We start from the raw sequence: 20,472 nt of genomic DNA, 5'->3' as shown, positions 1-20,472 counted from the left end.
CCAGGAGAGGGAAAAGGAATCTGATAATTGGCTTTACATGGCCTCCCACTATGACAGCCCACACATACCCGTTTCTGTAGTTACTTTAATAAATAATTTTTGCGGCTAGTGATAACAAAGTAACAAGGTTTTTTGTATTTGCCCTACTACTGCCAATATTGCTAAGGCAGTATTTTTCTAATTTTTAAGGCTGGGGAACTCTTCATGTCTCTGAATCCTAAAGATAAAACAAACAAACAAACAAACAAACAAGAAACCCACAAAAAAACCCCAAATCCCTGTTTCTAAGGAAAAGTCCTAATTTGAAAGAATTAATTATGTATTTTCTATATATCTTTAAGGGAAATTTCCTTTTTTGAGGGTGGAATTTAAATGACTACACAAAACACATTTCCCAAGAAATACATTTTTCTTTCTTCTCTCATCCCCTCAAAGGAAATAATATATAGATATTTTTTTTTTGGCCATGTCTGGCTGAGCCAGACTGCTCTGCTGGGCTCAGAGAAGAAACCATCACCAGCAGCACAGCTCTGACCAGGAGTTAACCATCTGAGCAAGGGCCCAGGGATGAAAGCCACAATCAACAACTGTGAGCAAGGTAACCAAAGCCACACAGGTAAAAAAGTTTTGATATAGTAAATGCTTGCTCAAATAGTAGAACTTTTTGTAACAAAAGTGCTCTAGCCTTCTTACCAATGCCTGCTCTTTGTTGAAGCTTGAAGCTAATTATCCATGAAAATGAGGCTGCAAGTTTTAATTAAGAGTTGTTTTTTCTGCCCTCAGCAAGTCAACTTGATTTAATATGGAAGCTCTTTGGGAGGGACACATTTTGAAGAAGATCTTTAATAGTTATGGACATGTGAGGGGGACCTTAGCTCCAATATTTACAGGGTGACTTGTATTTACATAGTATTGTTACATGCATTTCAATTTATATTTTATTTAATCCCAAAAGGAGAAGTATTGAGTGTTCGACTGTTATTTCTATTAAGGAAATAGATACAGGCAGGCTGTTATGGACCTTACGGTTATAAGGAGGTTATTAAAAGAGAAGGTTTTGGACTTTCTAATGCTCATGTTCTAGTACATTCATCTTTTCACATGAACAAATTATTTTGACAACAGTATTCGAAGGTCAAATATAAAGAGTGTTAACATCTGTATTTGTCAAAAAATTTTTTTTGGCATAATACAGCATTGTACACCAGTGTGAATTATTATATATTTCAGTTAGAAAACCATGTTGTAGTTCCATCAAATGTAAATTCTCATACAGGCTCAGATTTGTTCCAAGATGCTTTAAAGAGACTGGTCTGAATAGGGAGTCGGGTTATAAGAACTTCAGGAGTCCTGCTGTGTGAATAAACTATAATTTCTAAAGATCTGAAGAAGTAGACCTGGATTGTGATAGAGGCTAGTTGCCAGGAAAGCTGCAGAGTGGAAGTACTATCTCTGAAGATAGTACCTCAGAGAAGAAGATAAGTGGTGCAGCCACAGATTTCTATTTCTTTTATCTCTCTGCCAGGGAGAACAACAATTGTAACCTTTCAGTTACAAGTTTTTCTACCATAGAGGCAAGATCAAAAATTTAAGAAGAAGGCCATTTATTTATTTATTTATTTATTTATTTTTAATTTATTGGGGTGACATTTGTTAGTAAAATTACATAGATTTCAGGTGTACAATTCTGTATTACATTATCTATAAATCCCATTGTGTGTTCATCACCCAGAGGCCATTTATTTTTGAGGGTTATTTAGTCTTAGGCTACTTTGAATCCATTGAAACTGCCTCAGGGCCTTTGCACTAGCTAGGCTCTGCCTTGAACACACCATTATCAGCTGGATACTTGCTCGTTCGCTTTCTGTTTGCTATTTCACTTCATTCAGGCCTCGGCTGAAATGTGAACATGCAGAGAAAACTTCTCTAATAAACTATCTAACATAATCTAAAATCTCTCCCATTACATTCTAGCCCCCTACTCTTCTATTTTGCTTCACAGTATTTATCACCACCTGAAATTATATATTGTGTTTGTTTACTTGTTTACTATCTGGTTTCCCAAATAAAATGTAAGCTCCATGCAATCAAAGATTGACTGGCTCACTATTTCTTTACTTCCCTAGTGGTACCTGGCACATGGAAGGGGCTGAATAAATGTTAGATGAATGAATGACTATATGATGAATGATCAAAGCTGGGGCCATATCCATGATCCCTTTGACTCTAAGAAAAGGTTAGGCTAAGATAGAAAAATTTTGTTCTGTTGACACAAAGGGGAACCCAGAGTCAGCTCAGCACTTAAAATTTACAGTAATTGTTTGTCTTTCTCCTCTGCTACACTGTAAACAACTTGAGAGCAGGGACCTCTGTCTGGTTCACCACTGTACTCCTGGTATACCTCAAACTCTGCAAGAAGGAAAGTATCAAATGAATTTCTTGAATATGATTAAAACATGAAAGGTGAGTAGGGGTTAGCCAGGTGAGGAAAAGAAAGAAGATGGTTCCAAGCAGAGGGAGGAGCACGACAGAGGCCTCTGTCCTTGATACAAGGAACAGACAGAAGAAGGCAAGGGTGGCTGGAGAGAGACAGTGGGGTCAGGGGGCCACGTGTGGCTGGAGCAGTAGGTAGGGGCCTGCCATGCTGGATTTTGCAGGTTATAGGCCTGGCAGGGCAAATGTAAAAGTTTTATCTTTAACACAAGAGCAATGGGAACCTTTTCGCCTTGTGTATGTGCTAGTGGCATGATCATATTTGTCACACCACAAATCTCTGGCTGCAGTGGGTGTAGGGAGACCACTAAGCGGCTGCTCTGACCAAGGCTAGAGAGATGGTTGTTAGACTTAGGGTCTCTAGGGACGAAGTTGAGATAGCTCTCTTTCATTTACTGCTCTATTCCCAGCACCCAGAACAATGCCTGGCACGTTTTAGATACTCAACAAATGTTTGTTTAATGAATGAATAACACAGTGGTTAGAAACGGAGGACATAAACTGGTGCAAGAGATTGTCAGGGGTTAAAATGAACAGGACATGGTGAAGGGCTGGCTACTGAGAATGAGAGAGAGAAACGTCAGGCCACTCCTAGGTTTCTGGTTTGCGTTACTACATGAATGGAGGAGTATTGCCATTTCCTGTGACAGGAAGCAGCAGAAGAATCTATACTTTGTGAGTTTCTGGCCCTCTTTGTTAAGCCAAGAGTCAGGACTTCCTCCTCTCTGCTTCCCTGGGGAGGCCGCACTCAAGGCTGGCTTCTGGTTATCCTCTTTGTTAGTGTCCAACTGAGGAGAGGGGGTCTGGAGGCCAGAACAGAGTAACTCTTGGATCTCTGAATTCTCCTCAAGGATTCGAAGGGCCTATGCTCTCATCGTTTCAGATATATATGAGGTCAGTGGAATGGCTATGAATATTTCGGTTCAGAATAAGTCTGAAGGACAACGGTCACTCTCAACATGGTCTAAGTGGTCTTACTAACAAGGGGCTTATTACTGAGATGTTAAACATTCTGCCCTGCCCTCACCTCCAAAACTCATTCCAGTGGCTATAAATAAAGATTATGAGTTTGTGGGATAGAGGACATGGGTTAGCTAATTTCCTTTTGGGTTTAAGCTATTATTTTTTGAGTAATCTTGCATGAACAAGTATCTTTTCAATCCAAATTTCCTGTGAATGGAGGCTCATCAGAGTCACTCCCAATTAAATTTCAAACATTTATGTCAGAGGTATCTTGATTTTGTAAAATAAGTATATTAATAAGGTATATTTTACGTATAAACATACATGAATTCAAAGATGGTTAAAAGTACATGTGTGGTTTCTGGTTAGTGGGATTCTAACTTTCATTTAATAATTTGATTAGGCACAGATTAGGGTATAAATTTACTTAAGAGGTCTAAGAAGCAAGAAATAGAAAAATCACCTAGTAGGAAAATAAGCAATAATTCCATACCATCTCTGTGAACCGATCTGCACAGGCCATTCGAACCCATTCTGGTGTTGCCGGGCTCTTCACTGTGAAGTCCTCGGCTATGTCCCTCTCTCTGCGTGCTGTGGCCACAGCATCAGCGATGGCAAAGAAGACAGCCGACCCCAGGAACATCCCGGACTCACCCAGGCCCTTCAAGAAAGCACATTTGTTTTAGAAGCCTCTACACTAGACTACAAGCCACTAAAACTCAGTGGCCAGACCTTGGTCACCATGGTATCCTCACCCCCTAGCGCAGGGCCTTGCACACAACAGGTTCTCAATAAATGTTTGCTGACTGACTTACTAACTGCATGAAGCTTGAGTGCTCTGAAAAATCCCAGTATCATATGAACTTACCATATCTTTAATCCTGTTTGAATTAAATCTTTGTTCTACAGGACAGAGAGGTAGGGGTGTGTGTGTGTGTGTGTGTGTGTGTGTGTGTGTGTGTATGTGTGTGTGTGTGTGGTGATAGGAGGGTACCCTATGTAGAAAAACACATTCAGTAGATTGGATTGGCCAGCTTTATGAGCAAAGAGAAAAAGCCTCATTATGACTCCAAGGTTAGGAAGGCAGGGTTAAAAGAGAGTACACAACTTCAGTAGCAGATGATGGGTGCAAGCCGATCATGTGCAAGGAATGGTCAGGTAATATAAATGAGTGAAGTGAGCAAATGAAAGACCATCAGGAATAGTTACTCTTGGTGGCCTGAAAGCTGCTCTCTGTGGGTTTTGAGCTTCCTTTTGCCTTTTCCCCATTGGAATAATTTCCAGCCCAGTGAGAATCCAATGGCCCTTGTGATTGTCCTTCCTTTCAAATTTGCCCCACCTCATATGCCCAGAGGAAGTTCCTGGGCTGAAAGTGAGATCCAGTTTGGAAACAATAAAATTCCAGCAGATACAGGTGGACTCATTTATCTATTGATTTATTTTTGGTATTAATTTGCTACCCCTATAAGAAGTCTCCCAAAAGATTTTAAAGAAAATTTTAGCAGTACATTTCAAACCACTCTGAGGATGGTTTTCACATAATCTATACACAACAATGCAAATGCATGCTGACCTTTATTTTAATTTGCAATTTCATGACTTTAGCAATTACTGAGGGTGGGTGTCTTTGCTCCTGACACTGTTGACACCTGAGTCAGATAATTCTTTGTGGTGGGGGCTGTCTTGTGGATTAAAGTCTGTTTAGCAGCATCTCTGGCCTCTACCCACTAGAAGTAACATCTTCCCTTCTAGCTGGGACAAACAGAAATGTCTGCAGACATTGTCAAATGTTCCCAGGTGGGGGCGCAATTCCCTCCCTGCCGCCCCCCATCCCACCCCATTAGGAATATTGCTTTAGGCCATTTGTGGGTATGGCTGAGGCCCCGGAGTCCCCTCTGAGATGAGTGACTTGCCTAACAGCATAGGGTATTGGTGGGGCTGGGGCAGGAATCCGGGTCTTCTGAGGCCTAGTCCAGAATTCCGTCCAAGCTGCCACTGCTTTCTAAGATTTCAGTAGCATTATGCCTTCAATCCCATTTAATACTTTAGTCTTGTGGTTCTTAAGTGAAAATGTCCTAGATAAAAATATTATTCTAGCAAATCAAAGCTTCTTGCTGAATTTTAGAGTTCTCTTGAAAGAGGATTTAATAAATAAACTTCTTGGCCCCAGATTGCCATTGGGTGGATCATTTATCTTCTCTGAATCTCTGAATTTCTCTAGATGAATCCTCTCCAGATTCTAATAGTCTATCTTGATTTGGTCCCGATAACGGTTGCCATTTATTATTATTATTTTTTTATTATTTTTTATTTTTTCATTTATTTTTTATTTTGTCCACCTGCTTTCATTTACTATGCTGCCTGATCCTTTACATTGTACAGTAGTAGATTTGGTTGCTTACCTTGGATGAGTAGATGGTTAGTGGGGTGTGTGATGAGGACAACAAGGAGACATTGAACTCCACTGGGACATCAGTGATGGTTGGAATTTTGTAGTCATCTGGGCCCCGAGAGTACAGGACACCTTCTGGGGAATATTTTAGCTCCTCGGTGGTATAAAGTCCCATTCCCTGAATAAACGAACCTTCAATCTGAAGGGGGAAAATGTCAAGCTCTGTGATACTGTATGCGTTTCAGAAGGCCGTTACCTACATCCTGGTGACTGTCAGGAAGCAGCATGCGTCTCAGTGGGCCAGCACCTACCTGCCCAATGTCAATGGCTGGATTTAGGCTGCAACATGCATCCATGACGATATCCGCTCTGATTTTCTGCCAACAATAAAATTCCCTCAGCATAAACATGTCAAATAAAGGTCTGTCACTTAAAATTTATTCAAATTGTCCTAAGTTATTACAGAGCTCCTGCTGGGTAGTTAACACTATATTGAACTCCATCAACATTAGAGGTGATAAGACGTGTGCGACATTCTCCAAATTTAGTGCTAGGACGGTTGATGACTCCAAACGGTCCTTTGCATTCGTGGTTTTGATTCCTGTTAAGTGACTCTACAAGTCCATGGCATGTTGGTATGTTGGAGTGTCACTTAGTAAATAACTGAGCCTGGTTGTTCATCTGATTCTCAACCTGCATTTGTTGTTCTCATATAATGCATGAGCTTATCTAGTCCTCAAGGTTTGATGTAAGTGGTAATTTTTTTTATTAGTTTCAGGTGTACAAAACAGTGTAATAGTTAGACATTTATCATTTATATCCCTCACACTGTGTCAATCCCCCTCCCCCCATCCACTACCCCTCTGACATCGCGTACAGTCGTTACATTTCCACTGTCTCTATTCGTTATGCTGTGCTCTGCTTCTTGTAACCATATATGTATATATATATACAAAATTGTAGTTGACATTCATTATTGCTCAGCTTCAGCTTCAGGTGTACAGTGCAGTGATCAGGCATCTACATCATCCCTGAGGTGGTCTCCCTAACGAGGTGGTAAATTTTTGCGTTTTGCCGAGGAACTCACATGTATGAATTGGGGGATTTCCAAGCTATTAGAACATATTACGAGCAAGTGTTGATACTTACCACCTTTGATTTTGCTAATCTACTTCCTTCCCTGAGAAATGCCACATTAAATCTAGCCCTTCTATTTTAGCACTGGACATGTGCATGCAGATTGTTAAGGAGACGCAGAAAGCCCGTAAGGGTTGTGGGCTATCTCAGGAGTATCTGAGTAGGCTTTCCTTTTGCCCACATCTGGTGCATCATCATTCTCTGTTTAGGCCCATTTTGATAAGATTTACAAGTCAGTATTTGCTAAGTCCTCTCTATTTTGTGTGAATTGACCGTTTTTACACATATTTCAGGGCAAGATAGTTCAAGATGACGTTGGAATAATTTGTGTATGGAATTTAGATGTGTCATTAGTCCATCCTGTAAATTTCTAACAATTTACTATACTTTAGAGTATACTATATTCTATTTAAGGTTTCTGTAATCTTTGTTCTCAGAATGGTATGTGGGGTATATTCATGGGTTTGTCTTTTATAATGGGAGGTGTTAACTTTTGCTTAAATATGACTCCCTGTCTTCAATAGGTGGTTTCTTGGATGCCCAATTAAGTAACAAACTCAAAATTATTTTCTCTCTCCTCCCCTCCCTCCCTCTCTCCCCAATCGATTTTTTTAGAGGCTGGTAGTACCCTTGGGATAACTGACTGTGGAGAAAGAGTATCACATTGCTATGTGCTTTTAAAATGTTTACTCAGGAGAATTTGCTAAATTACCTACACCTTCAGATTAGATAATTTGACCTTCCTTTAGAAACGGAACCCTTTTTTTGCAAAAACTTTGGAAAGTGATTTCGTCTAAAATGGAATAAGAAACAATGCATTTTAGGCTGTCCTGAGCAATTTCCTTCTTAAGGATAAAGCTGTATCTCTAGACATTCGCATAGGACTGAAAGAAGCTTATTCTTATTGTACAAGTAATACATAATGAAATTTGGGCTATTAATGTACAATGCAATTTAGTAGTGGTTTTAACTTACCAAGAAGAAAGTTATATTGGACTTACCTTGTGAGCTCCTGTCAGGCAGTCAATTTCAACCTCAGAACAGGCTGCTCCATAGACATAGTATGGAAATGGGTCACCCTCCCCCTTCTCCCAGTCCATGAAGGCCTTGTAGCCCCTGGTAGAAGAAATAAAGCCTTTTATTAAGTTTGGGAGTGGGGATAGGGAGGGTGCAAACAATGTTGATTCATTTTAAAACTTTGAAAGTTTTATGATAGTGTTTCTTTTGATTGATGTTGTTTTTCAACTGCCTTTTCAACTCTTTAAAACTGCTACATCAACACCTCCCTCGCCTCCCTTTTAAAGAGGATACTCTTTGTGCTGCAGTTAGGATGCCAAAAAACAGAACTCACAGGTCTGTATCTTGATGGTTTAGTCTTGAGATTTAGCTCTGCCTGTTGAGAAGCTCAATTGATTTTATCAGCATTCCCAGAAGGACCCCCCTACCTGGTATAAAAGGACTGGTAATTCAATGCATTAATTTATAATGGAAGATGTACACAGCTAAAGGGCTGATTTGCTCTCTTCCTGGGTAACTGAACTCAGGAATTTAGAACTCATTATGTACAGGGCACTGGGCTGGGCCTTTACCTTGGCTTTCCTTCTCTCTTCATGAGGATTTGCTTTATTGCTTTCTCTCTGTCTCTCTCTGTCTGTCTGTCTGTCTGTCTGTCTGTCTCTCTCTCTGTAATTTGGTGGTTTGTTTCATTATATTGTTAAGCTAATGTCACATTCGTCCTGAATTTGACAATCAGCTCTCCTCTTTGGACTTCATTCAATTAATTCGAATTTACGGAGGGCCTCCCACTGACAGACACTGCACAATTGATAAATGGTGATGACCATCCTATCCATCTCCTCTTGCCCAGCAAGGAGCTTCAACATAGAAAGATTTTATGGTAAAGGGAGGGAGATTTGTAAAATTAAGTTGCAAGTTATTTCTAATGATATTTTTTTACTATTCACAGTAAAGAATGTTATTCTTTATATTTCCACAATGAAGAAAAGTAAATGATGATTAGATGTAAGTCACATTAAAACAAACTTTTTCTTTTACCCAAGAGGGGTATTTTTATTATTTCATATTTCTTTGGACGTAGCTTAAAGGCCTATTGAAGTCATAGAATTTGGGGCCTAGAAGGGACTTCAGAGATCACATAATAAAAGCTTATTTTACAAATGAGGGAACTGAGGCCCAGAGTGATTGGGTTACCTCATATTGTCTCAGCTAAGTCAACACATTATTGTAATTTTTACCTGAAGTATCCAGTGGCTGAAAGACTGATTCTTTGTTCAAAAGCAGCTTCTATCTGTAGAATAGGCACATTTAGTTAAAATAAAATAAATATATCATCTGATAGGTGAAAATGAAAATATTCTATGTATAAAAATTGACATCTGATCATTGCTTATGGTGCTTTGTTACCAACAATAGAACTCAGCATAATATTTTTTCCCTCAGCTGGTATACTAACAATATCCTACTGATTGAGTTCAGAAGTCTGAATTAAATAAATAAAATAGAATCCTTCTCCCCATCCCTGATGTAGACTCATTTCACAGGGTATTTGGGACTTCATTTCTAAATGTTAGAACTCTAGTAAGTGTGTGTGCAAGTGTGTGCTAATTGTACCAATGAAATAATATATAGGGTATTGTAAAGTTGGATTAAACGAGTCATTTCCCTTGAGACTTACTCAATAGCCTTTTCCTCCCCCCTACTCAAAATATCAATTTTTTTTTTTTTTTTTTTTTTTTTTGTGGCTTAGGAAGTCTCAGTCGTGTTTCCTTTTTTCTTATTTAAGCAAGGTGAGTAAGGCCTTCTGGGAATCCTTCATACACCTCCATTCTTCCTCTCAGTGATGCTGTTCCCTGCATGCTCTCTCCATACATACCCGATATGCATCACAGACCAGCCATCTCACCCTTTGGTGATCTTGCCCCTTGGCAGAAATCCACTCTTAAAAGAACTGTTGCTATGTGGTGCAGATGTATACAGCCATGGTGCTCTCAGCATTGGTTTGGGTTGTTTTCTCATTTGTGGTAAAACAGAGTAGAACACTTACCCAGTCTTCCCATGTACCTTCTGGATTTTTCTTAATGATGGGCTCAAGACGTTTCAGAAGGATCTGACAAGCATTCTTGAAGGAGAAAAGAAGTGAATTCCCATCAGAGAAGAGCCCACTCACTGGTTAAGATTTGTGTGAAAGAATATTAATTGATAATTGATTAGGTCAGTGAATGCTTATGAAGTGCCTGATACCGACACACTGGGAACACCAAGACAATAATAGCACAGCCTCTGACCTTGAGAATAGTGTCGATTACTGGAGGGAAACTTCCTGCTTTACTTCCTGTGAAAATATAGGCTCAGTTGAACTTCTACTCTCAGATCCCTCTTCTAAGAATATTCATGTTAATTCCTTTTCTCTTTTCCTACATTTTTGATTCATACTTTTTTGGGGGGTTGCCAGCCAGTAAAATAAATGGAATAAAATATTTTATTTTCATTCAAATTTGTGCTTTCCAATCTGCAACAAAGACATGCTGACATCCTTCTGGGTTTGAAACATTATTCAACTCTGTCCTTCCCTTCATCTGTTCATCCATCCACCTTCAAACTACTGCAATGATGGCCTTTGCTTTGGGTGTGAAAAGAAAAAATAATTAAGTTTGTTTTTATAATAACCTGAATCTACAAAGTTTCTGATACTCAGAATAGAAACCTAAAACTCAATGTCCTATAAGATGGATTAACAGTTAAACTAACTGTTACAACTAAGAGTTGTATGGGGCTGACAACTCCCATACACACTGAGCTATTCCTACCTTATGTTTGATCCTACCCAAAATTGGATCTCATGAATTTGAGGTTTCCCACACATTTGTTTTGAGTGAAAGATGTCTCTGGTTTTTGAGACCCCAAGGTGTGTCCTCACAAAGATAAGATGGATTTGAAAGTATTTTCTCTTGGTAGCTTTAGTGCAATGTCCTGGGAATGAGGGAATATGCCTTCCCACCACGTCCCAATGGAAAAAGTGGACAGTTTATAACAGAAGCATCATAAATACATATTACTTCAAAAGTACATGCAATCAGATATTTGAATTAAGAAATATGAAGTCATGGTTCTCTTCTGAAAAAGTAGAAATTTAGCAGGTTTTGCTTTTGTTTTTAACATCAGTTAGAAATTTATAAAGAAAAAGGATGAGTATGCTAGTAAAACTCTATTGACACAGACACTTTAATTACATCTTATCTACCTGGCTGGGGCTCTGTCTGTCTACTTGCCTGCAGGAATTTGTTTGTGTCAGGGGAAACTTGCACAATTCTGCATTACTTTGTGTCCAGTTTTCTTCTTTCTATGTCTCCCAGGGACAGAGATTGCCTGTATACCAAAATCCATTCTGCTCTTCCATAGTTGCTGGACATATGGTTACTCATTACTCTATATTTCCACAACCTCCCCTGTGGTCAGCTGTGGCCTCAGACTGGTTCTGCTAATGGATGATGAGTGGAAGTGATTTGCTTCACTTCCAGGTCTGGCCTCTATGCTCTCTCCTTTCCCTGGTTCACTGGAATAATGATGTTCAAGGCAATCTTGAAAGCCACATGTTGAAGATGGAGGAATTACCATTAATTTCGGTGCTTAAATGACTGAACATTCCCTCTGGACTGTTACATGTACAACAAAAGGACTTTTGTTTTGTTTCGGCCATTATGTTCTGGGTTTGTTTGTCACCTCAGTTTAGCCTACTCCAACTAATATACTCTCCCAGCATTTTGGTTATCACAAGCCTATGTTCAGTGACATAGATGACTTCTCTGAAGCCACCCACTTGTGCCTGTATCCAGCTAAGAAAACCAGAGATGTGGTAAAAGTACCCGAGGAAAGACAGACAGAAGGAAGCACCTGCACAGCTCTGCCATTGACATCTGACCCGATGGATGCTGCTGTAGCAATTGTATTAGGCACTGTAGCTGTACTTGTTTCACAGATGTGCATATAAGACATGGGTATTTTTAATTCACGGCTGGCCACCTATAAGAAAAATAAACATTTTCAAGTTTAGCAAAGAGTTCTGTAAAGATTTGAGTCATGATTGTTCTTAACAAAAAAAATTACTATTTTTATTATGTTCATAATGTCCTTTAAAGCGTAAAATAATGTCTTATAAAAATTAAAAACACTTTTTAGTAGAACCTCATGCTGATTTTTAAAATGTTTTCTCTGTAATATTACACAGTGTTTTTTTCATTCAAATTTAGTTAATTTAGGATGCTAAGGATTTCCTTTTTTCTAAGTTTTACATGTATAGAGGGTAGGACAAGTTGAGAGTATTCGTATTTATTTCATGGCAGTGGCAGGAAGAGAGACAGGGATTAGATTGACTGACTCAGAGTTTGGTTTTAAATATGTTGGAATCAGTATCAGATAAACTTGGAATGACCCTGAGAGCCTGTCTTTTTTCTTGCCCTCATTCCGTCCTAACTTTAGCTTCTTTCCCCTTTTCTTCTATTTGTTCCCATTTGTTTATATTCCTCTAGTTACTGTTTACTTTTTTCTTTTCTGTTCTTTTCCTTCCAGTTTCTCTAGCAGACACGTTAAGATATTTAATCAAGAAGAAATTTAAAAAAAAAGAAAGAAAAAGGAAGGGAGGTAAGGAAGGAAAAGAAAATAGCATTATTTTGGCTGATGTATATATATATATATATATATATATATATATATATTTTTTTTTTTTTTTTGCAAAAACGCTTTCTCTAGATGTCTGCAGCTATGTATCTGTTCTCAGATGTCTTCAGATTAATGCCATTCAATGATTAAATTTCCCCAGAAAGAAGAAAAAAAGAAAAAAAGAAAAAAAAGGAAAGGACAATTTTATTGGTTCTTGGTGATGAAAATCCAAAGGGAATTTATTGGTTCATATAACTGGGAAGGACAGATGGAGCTGGTGTCATGTACGTCTGTATTTATGGGCTTTATGATCTCAGCAGGGTCCTCTCAGAGCCTGTCATGTTTGCTTTTCTTTCTGATGGCCCTGTTATTTTCAACAGTAGATAGGCTTCCTCCATGGCACAAGAGAATTGCCTCTGACAACTCCTGGTCTCTAGCATAGTAGCTAAATAACCACAGAAGAACAATAGTTCCTTTCTCCCAGAATCTACATATCAACCCCAGGAAAAGACTGATTGACCTTGCTTGGTCATGTGCCTTCTTTCTGGACCAATCCCTGCATCCAGTGAGATCCAGGAACCATAACTGGCCAGACCTGGGTCTTATGCATATATCTGTGGCCGTGCTTGGGGCAAGGAGGGTGATGGGGCCAGAATTGAGGTACCAGAATTGAGGAGTCCTTCAGAACTATGTGGAACATAGGAAGTGTATTCCAAAGGAGCTGAGGGGCTGGATAGTCAAAGCTGTAGATTGTGCACTATAACAACCTAGTAAATTAGTCATAAAGTTAAATTTGTTCAACTTAAAGTATTATTTTTATCTCTGGGATTGTGTCTTCCTACATTGTGTGTGTATTAAAATATCCTTTAAAAATTATAGGATGATGACAGTTGATGAAATACTTGTGCTTAAATACATTAGCAACCAAATTGTCCAAAATTTAAAAATTATACATACTGGTCTCAAAATAGACAAGTTAAGAAACTCCTACTGTAGGTAAGCCTGCATGCTACACCTCCCACAGCACTGTAGGGGCTCATTACTGGTGTTTTCACTAACAGACATCTCCATCCATGAAACCTGACCAAGCTCTAGGAGTAGTTGCACATGCATGTGATTTCTGTCACTTCAGCCATTCAAAGATGTTTTTCAACTAGTCAAAATATCAGGATTTGAGTACAGGGAGTTGTTATTTATTTTAAAATTAGTGCCAAATGTCAGTCATGTCAATAATAATGTATAGAGATTAATGACTTAATTTTATTTATCTTACCTGTAGCATTTTGGTGTGAATACCTTGTCCCAGTTCATTGCCTCCATGTGTGACCAATACAGACCCATCTGTGTAGATATGAACGAGTGCGGCTGCCTAGTAAAACACCCAGAAGGCACAGCTCAGTGCAAGGTTAGTGAGGGTCAACATAAAACATGAGGTAATACAACACCAGTCTTATAGAGTGTGGAGGGTCAGAGAGACAAGCTTTCCTGGTAGGATTCTGAGGCTTACTTCTGTTTTGTACAAAATTTACATGTAAAGAACATTCCTACATAGGAAACAGATTTTAGTAGAAGTCCTTTGGGATACTCAGGAGTTGTAGGTATCAGTTCCAACTATTTGAAAGTTGGTCCCCTGCTTAAAATCTCTGGCAAACCACTCAACTAGAGAATTAAACATTTTTAAGTATTTGCACATATTATGTGCCGACCTGGGCTCAGCTCTAGATGTGTAAGAGATGAGCAAGACGTGCTTCTTCCTCAAGTAGCTCACAGTGCAGTAGGGGGCCAGGCTGCAAAGCTACTCATTAGAATACAGAATGATTTGTGAGATAAATGGGTGTGGCATTAGGGGCCCTGGAGACTTGGGAGGACAGATCCAACTGCTTCTGCAAAGCTCAGGGAAGGGTTTCCCAAAGTGACAATTGAATGGAATCATGAAGGGAAGCAGGGTTTTCCACTGAGCAAGGTGGGTAAAAACTCCCCATTGTATGTCAGGGAGAGCCCTGCTCCTTATTATAATATGAGGCCCTTCTGGATTAGGTCTCTTGTACTTTTCCAGTTTCATCCCTGTCTTTTCCTGCCTTGCTTCTAAGTCTGGCCTTCCCGCTGTTCCTTCCTGATCTGTGCTTTTGCTTATGCTGTTCTCTCCTCCACATCTGCTCCCCAGTCTTCAGACCCACACCCCATGGTCTCTATTCTGTTCAAACTCCTCAACACCTCTCCTTCCCCTCTGGGAAGGATCATTGACCCCTTCTCTGCACTTATTTTCAGAGGGGTGTACTGGGTTGAATAGTATCTCTCCACCAAATTCCTGTCCACCTGGAACCTCAGAATGTAACCTTATTTGGAAATAGTCTTTGTAGATGAGGTCATACTGGATTAAAATGGGCCCTAAAATTCAATGAGCATTGTCCTTATAAGAGGCCATGGGAAGACACACAGGGGAGAAAGCCATGTGAAGATGGAGGCAGAGACTGGAGTCATGTTACCACAAACCAAGGAACAGCAGAAGCCACCAGGAGCTGGCAAAGGCAAGGAAAAATTCTTCCCTGGAAACTTCTGAAGTAGCATGGCCCTGCTGACATCTTAACTTTGAACTTCTAGCCTCTAGAACTGTGACAGAAAGGATTTATTGCTTTAAGCCACTCAATTTGTGATGCTTTGTTTCGGCAGCCACAGGAAATGAATACAGGGAGTGACAAGTTCTTTCATGAGAGTCTCTTGGAGGAAAGGCACCTGGTCTCATTCATCTTTGTGTCCTAAAGAGAACTTTGAGCAGTCTGAATCATAGAGACACTAAATAAATGTTTGTTAAACTGGAAAAATGGAAATGTGGTATTTTTCCTTCCAGGAGAAGGAGGAGGAATTAGGACTTCAGTCTATTCTGTCTGGAGATGCCTGGAGGCCCAGGGTGGCTTGGAGGGGCTCCAGGGCATCAAGGCTTAGAGGTGCTAATAATAGTATTTATTCATTGTGTGCCTTTTGAGTCCCTCTGAGGACAGTGCTTCTCATACCTAGTTTAGGGAGTAGGTGTTCCAGCTTTGTGAGTCATCAGCTGTCCTGGAATAACATGCCTCAGCTCCTAGCCTGGTGATTCTTTTTTTAAATTTTTTTACTAAAATTTGGCTCACATACAACATTATATTAGTTTTGGGTATATTCAATTATTGTATTCTTCATTTCTGACTGGTTCTTTTTTCTGTTTTCTATCTCCATTTTTATGTGTCCTATCACTTTGTTGCAGTCCTCACTGAGATCAGTGAGCACCCTTATAATCAGTGTTTTGAACTCTGCATCTGGTAGTTGCCTGTCTCCATTTTGTTTAGTTGTTTTTCTGGAGCTTTGTTCTGTTCTTTGATTTGGGACATGTTCCTTTGTCTCCCCATTTTGGCTGCCTCCCTGTGTTTGTTTATATATATTAGTCAGAGCTGCTATGTCTCCCAGTCTTAGTAGAGTGGCCTTATGCAGTAAGTGTCCTGTGGGGCCCAGTAGTGCAGTCTCCCTGGTCACCTGAGCCCCTGTGGAGCAGGATTCTCTTTAGCAGGGCTCTGGTGCTTGCCAGTGTGCCCTTTGGGTGTGTTATCCTTGGAAGCACTTGGGTGATGCTCCAGCTTGATTTGAAGCTGACCATTGGGTGTGCCAGCCCCAGGGATACCTGGGAAGGGCCCCACTGCAGGCCAAGTTCAGCCGCAGCCTGCATGAGCCACAAAGTAATCTGCAGATGGCTACTGCCTGTGCTGTGCTTCGAGGTGCCTTGAAAGGCCAAGCTGCAAACCAAAGCCAGCTGCCTCTAGTGCTGGGCTTAGGGCTGCTCAGCCAGAGGCATGGGACATGCTGAAGCCAGATGCTGCTTGTCTGGGTTTTGTGAACCTTTGTGAAGCCTTTGGAAAATCTGCAGCATGAGCCAAGGCAGACAGTTTGTACAAAAAAACCACCGGAAGTGGCTTGGGTGTGCCTGAAAGCTGGGTGGAGCGTGGTCTCAGAATAACCAGGGCCAGGTGAATGAATGGCTTTAACCAGGTTGATGGAGACTCCGGTATGGCCTCCACTGTGTCTGCACGCAGAGAAGGGGTGGGCTCAAAAAAACCCCAAAACAATGGCTTCCACTACCTCCTCCGTCCAGGAGAAAGCTGCCCCTCCAGCCCTCCTAAAGCCAGAAACTCAGTTTCTCTCTCTAAGTCCCGTTAGCCTTTTGAGCTACTGTCCCAGTACTGGAGTTCAGAGCAAGTGAGCCATCAATGAGTAAGTCTGTGTGTGGGCCCTGCAAGAGGAGAGCTTGGGAGTGCAGTCGCCCTCTGGCTCACTCAGCCACAATCTCTGCTGGTTTTCTCAACCAGAATTTATGGGGACTCCTCTCCCCGCACCGGAACCCTGGGCTGGGGAGACTGGTGCTGCGCTGGGACCCCTTGCTTTTCCCTGGGGGGATCTCCACAGCCAAGATATCCCTCCGACTTTTTTTTTTTAATTTATTGGGGTGACAATTGTTAATAAACCCTCCGACTTTTAATGGTCACAGGTGGGTATAGGACCAGCCTATTTTGCCTCTGTCCCCCTCCTATTAGTCTTGACGTGGCTTCTGCTGTATGTCCTCAGTTGTAGGGCTGTAGTTCAGCAAGACTTCAGGCGATTCTCAGTGATGGTTGTTTTGTGGTTTAGTTGTAATTTTGATGTGATCGTGAGAGAAGGTAAGCACGGTGTTTACCTACTCCCCCATCTTGACCATAAAAAACAGGTCCTGGTTTTTACAGAGTCCTCTCCTTGGTAATTTTGTGTAGTCCCAGGAATGATTACATCTGGAACAAATTCATCCTAAGTACCTGTTAGTTATCTCTTGCTTGACGCTCCTACTCTGAGCTTCTCTGATGATCACCTTTCACTCTTTTAAAACCATTTCTCCAGGGAGTGACCTTGTGCACATATCATTATATGACAAGCAAAGTCATACCTTGAATCCTCCCTAGCCTGGTGATTTTTGAACGCATCAATTTGGAACTCTGTGGGAAAGCTGCTGGCCTTTCAAATGGAGACTTCAAGTCATTGATTGATTTAAAAATTTTTTGTGGTGAGATGAGAAATTGGCAGGAAGTAGGTTGTGGTATAGGTGAGGGGCATTCGGGCAGGTGAGGGGAGGTGTGTTATAATACAAAACAAATATGTGGTCTCTGCCCTGGTTTTGGGCACAGAGTTCCTAGAACTCTTGGAATTTACTGTCTTTTGTATGCTAATGAGATGACTGTTGTGGGGAACCTAGAGTGCTTGGGGAGGTGGGGAATGGTTGCCAGAAAACCTACCACTGGTTAGAGAGTCCTATCTTACAGCCCTACTCCCTGACCTCCAGGGAGGTGTTAGAGACTAGAGATTGAGTTCAATCACCAATGGCCAATGATTTAATCAATTGTGCCTATGTAATGAAATGTGCCTATGTCATGTAAAAACCCTGAAACAACAAGATTCTGAGAGCTTCTGGGTTGGTGAATACATCCACAAGCTGGAGGGCAGTGTTACTGGATGGAGATGGAATGATAGCCACATGCCCCTCTCCCATACCTTGCCCTCTGCATCTCTTCCATTTGGCTGTTCTTGGCTTGTATCCTTTATAATAAACTGGAAATAATCATAGGTAAAGTGCTTTCCTGAGTTCTACGAGTTGTTCTAGGGAATTATCAAACCTAAGGGGGTAAGTAATGGAAACACCCAAATTTGTAATCGGCTGGGCAGAAGTTCGAGTAAACTGGACACCCCATTTATGCTGGTATCTAAAATGAGGTCAGTGTTGTGGGACTTAGCCCTTGACCTATGGTGTCTGTGTTAACGCTGGATAGTTAGTGTGTGTCTGAGATCTCCTGGGGCAAGGGATGGGCTGTGCTGGTGTTCTAGGAACACAGCCAAGTGCTTTACAGTCATTATCTTATTGAATCCTCATCAATCCTAAGGGAGAGGATTATTATTCTCATTCATAATTGAGCAAGCTGAGGCTCAGAGAGGTTAAATAACTTGCTTAATATCACACAGCTAGCAAGTGGCAGGGCCAAGAATTTCTCAGGCCTGACTCCAGTTGATTAGGGATTTGAGACAACTGCTTTATTCCCTAAGAAAGATTTCCTTTGACAGGGCAGCTTTTGTGGTGTGTGTGTGTGTGTATGTGTGTATGTGTGTATGTGTGTGTGTGTGTGTGTGTGTGTGTGTGTGTCTATTGACTGCCAGTAGTTGGGTATAAGTGGAAGAATGCTTTCAATGGTATACACACAAGGGAGATCTAATGCATTTTTAGATTTAGATTTTAGATTTAGATTTAGATCTAATGCATGCAAGATTTTTCCAGTTGCTTTGTTTCTGCTTTTGGTGAACAATCATGGGGAGGCAACAACCTTTCCCAGTTTTCTAAACAGCTTTTCTGTATATGATGCATTGGAATTGCTGGGGAGACTCATTTGTACAAGTCCTTGTGCCATTTAATGGACTCATCTCTCTGACGTCCTTCCTCCTCTCTTCTGGGTAGGGCTTCTGAATGACTTGCGTCTTCCTTTAGCAAATCTAACTGGGAGGATTTGGGGGCTTCCCTACCCCCATTTCCCCAACAGAATTGATGCAGATTCCTGGGAGAGGTGGCTTGAAACAGCCAGCTTGTCAGGGCAAAATGGAATGACTTCTCTGCCTAAGACTTAGGGTGCACTGAGGAGTGTGGTGGGGGACTGAGGCACAGACCTATTTCCGCCCAAGCCATGAGACCCTTGAGCTCAGAAAGCACAGCACCACAGGCCTCATGGGCTCCTGCTACCCCCCCCCTTTTTTTTTTAAGGAAGGCGCAGCTCACAATGGCCCTGTGGGAACAGAACCGACAACCTTGGTGTTATTAGCACCACACTCTAATGAACTTAGCTAACCGGTGACCCCTCCTGTTCCCTTTATGACTAGGTGATTTGGTGTGTGTGTTGGGGGGGAGAGTGGGGGAAGGTATCAATGCTCCATCTTGGCTGTTATGCTGTGGCAGATCTCATGCTTGCTGATGCTCTTTTCTGCCCTTTAGGTATTATTTTTCTGCTGTACTGTGAAGAAAGTGCTTGCAGATGGGGGAACTGCTCAGGAAAATTCTGTACATTTCTACCAGTGGTGGTGGTGATGGGGAAGGGCTCAGTGCCCTGGGAAATATGACTCTCTCCCAAAGTCAGTTATTTACCACGTATAGGATCTTACCTGATGATAGCTTGTTGCAGCAAAGCCAACTGTAAACTTCATGGGGATAATAGCAATGCCTTTCTTCTTCCAATAATTCTTCTTATTAAACTCTTCCACTTGCATTCTTCTACTATGAAAGGAAGATTTGTCCAGACATTCGTTCCAACATCTTATCAGGGTCTCAGGGCTGAACGCTTGTTTGTAGATGGTTTTATCAACAGTTTTGTACATGTTTTTCTCCCTAATCTGAAATGGGTAGAAAATTGAGTCATAAGTTATGGGAAGACAGAAACTGACTGCAAAATTGAGATTTGACAAGCCTCCCATTACAGTACAAACGTTAGTGGGGAGAAGACAGGATCTTTTTTCTTTTTCTTTTAACCATGTGTGTGCTTTTTCAAAAATGGTGGAGGTCATTTTTCTTCTCTTCTTCAAAACATCAATCAGGGTCTTTCCCGACTGGAAGTGGAGGGTAGTAGTAGTGACCGGTCTCTGGGGAGAAGTAGAATCCAGGAGCCTTGGGAGGCAGAATTGTTCCTCCCCCCTCACAAGATTCAGAGATGGAGCAGACTTGGTAGATAGCATGTAAAAGCAAGGATTTATTGTCATAACAGAAGATTTGTTCTGCTAGAGAAGAA

At 41.0% G+C, this 20,472-nt stretch overlaps 1 protein-coding gene across 1 annotated transcript in view; it reads right to left on the bottom strand.

Moving 5' to 3' along the window:
- The window catches only part of LOC308498561 (aldehyde oxidase 2), a gene marked incomplete at its 5' end in the record, with an annotated part of 71,099 nt that overhangs the window by 6,738 nt on the left and 43,889 nt on the right, over positions 1-20,472 (bottom strand). Inside the window, 9 exons of the mRNA XM_081050783.1 lie at positions 3,950-4,117; positions 5,859-6,047; positions 6,160-6,225; positions 7,987-8,101; positions 9,241-9,293; positions 10,050-10,124; positions 11,897-12,025; positions 13,935-14,030; positions 19,853-20,080. Coding sequence (XP_080906909.1) covers positions 3,950-4,117; positions 5,859-6,047; positions 6,160-6,225; positions 7,987-8,101; positions 9,241-9,293; positions 10,050-10,124; positions 11,897-12,025; positions 13,935-14,030; positions 19,853-20,080 — 1,119 coding nt within the window. The remainder of the gene's footprint in view (positions 1-3,949; positions 4,118-5,858; positions 6,048-6,159; positions 6,226-7,986; positions 8,102-9,240; positions 9,294-10,049; positions 10,125-11,896; positions 12,026-13,934; positions 14,031-19,852; positions 20,081-20,472) is intronic.

The sequence above is a fragment of the Rhinolophus hipposideros genome (genome assembly GCF_964194185.1).
Source record: "Rhinolophus hipposideros genome assembly, chromosome: 6".
Lineage (NCBI taxonomy): Eukaryota > Metazoa > Chordata > Mammalia > Chiroptera > Rhinolophidae > Rhinolophus > Rhinolophus hipposideros.
This window is presented reverse-complemented; position numbering and strand designations above follow the sequence as displayed.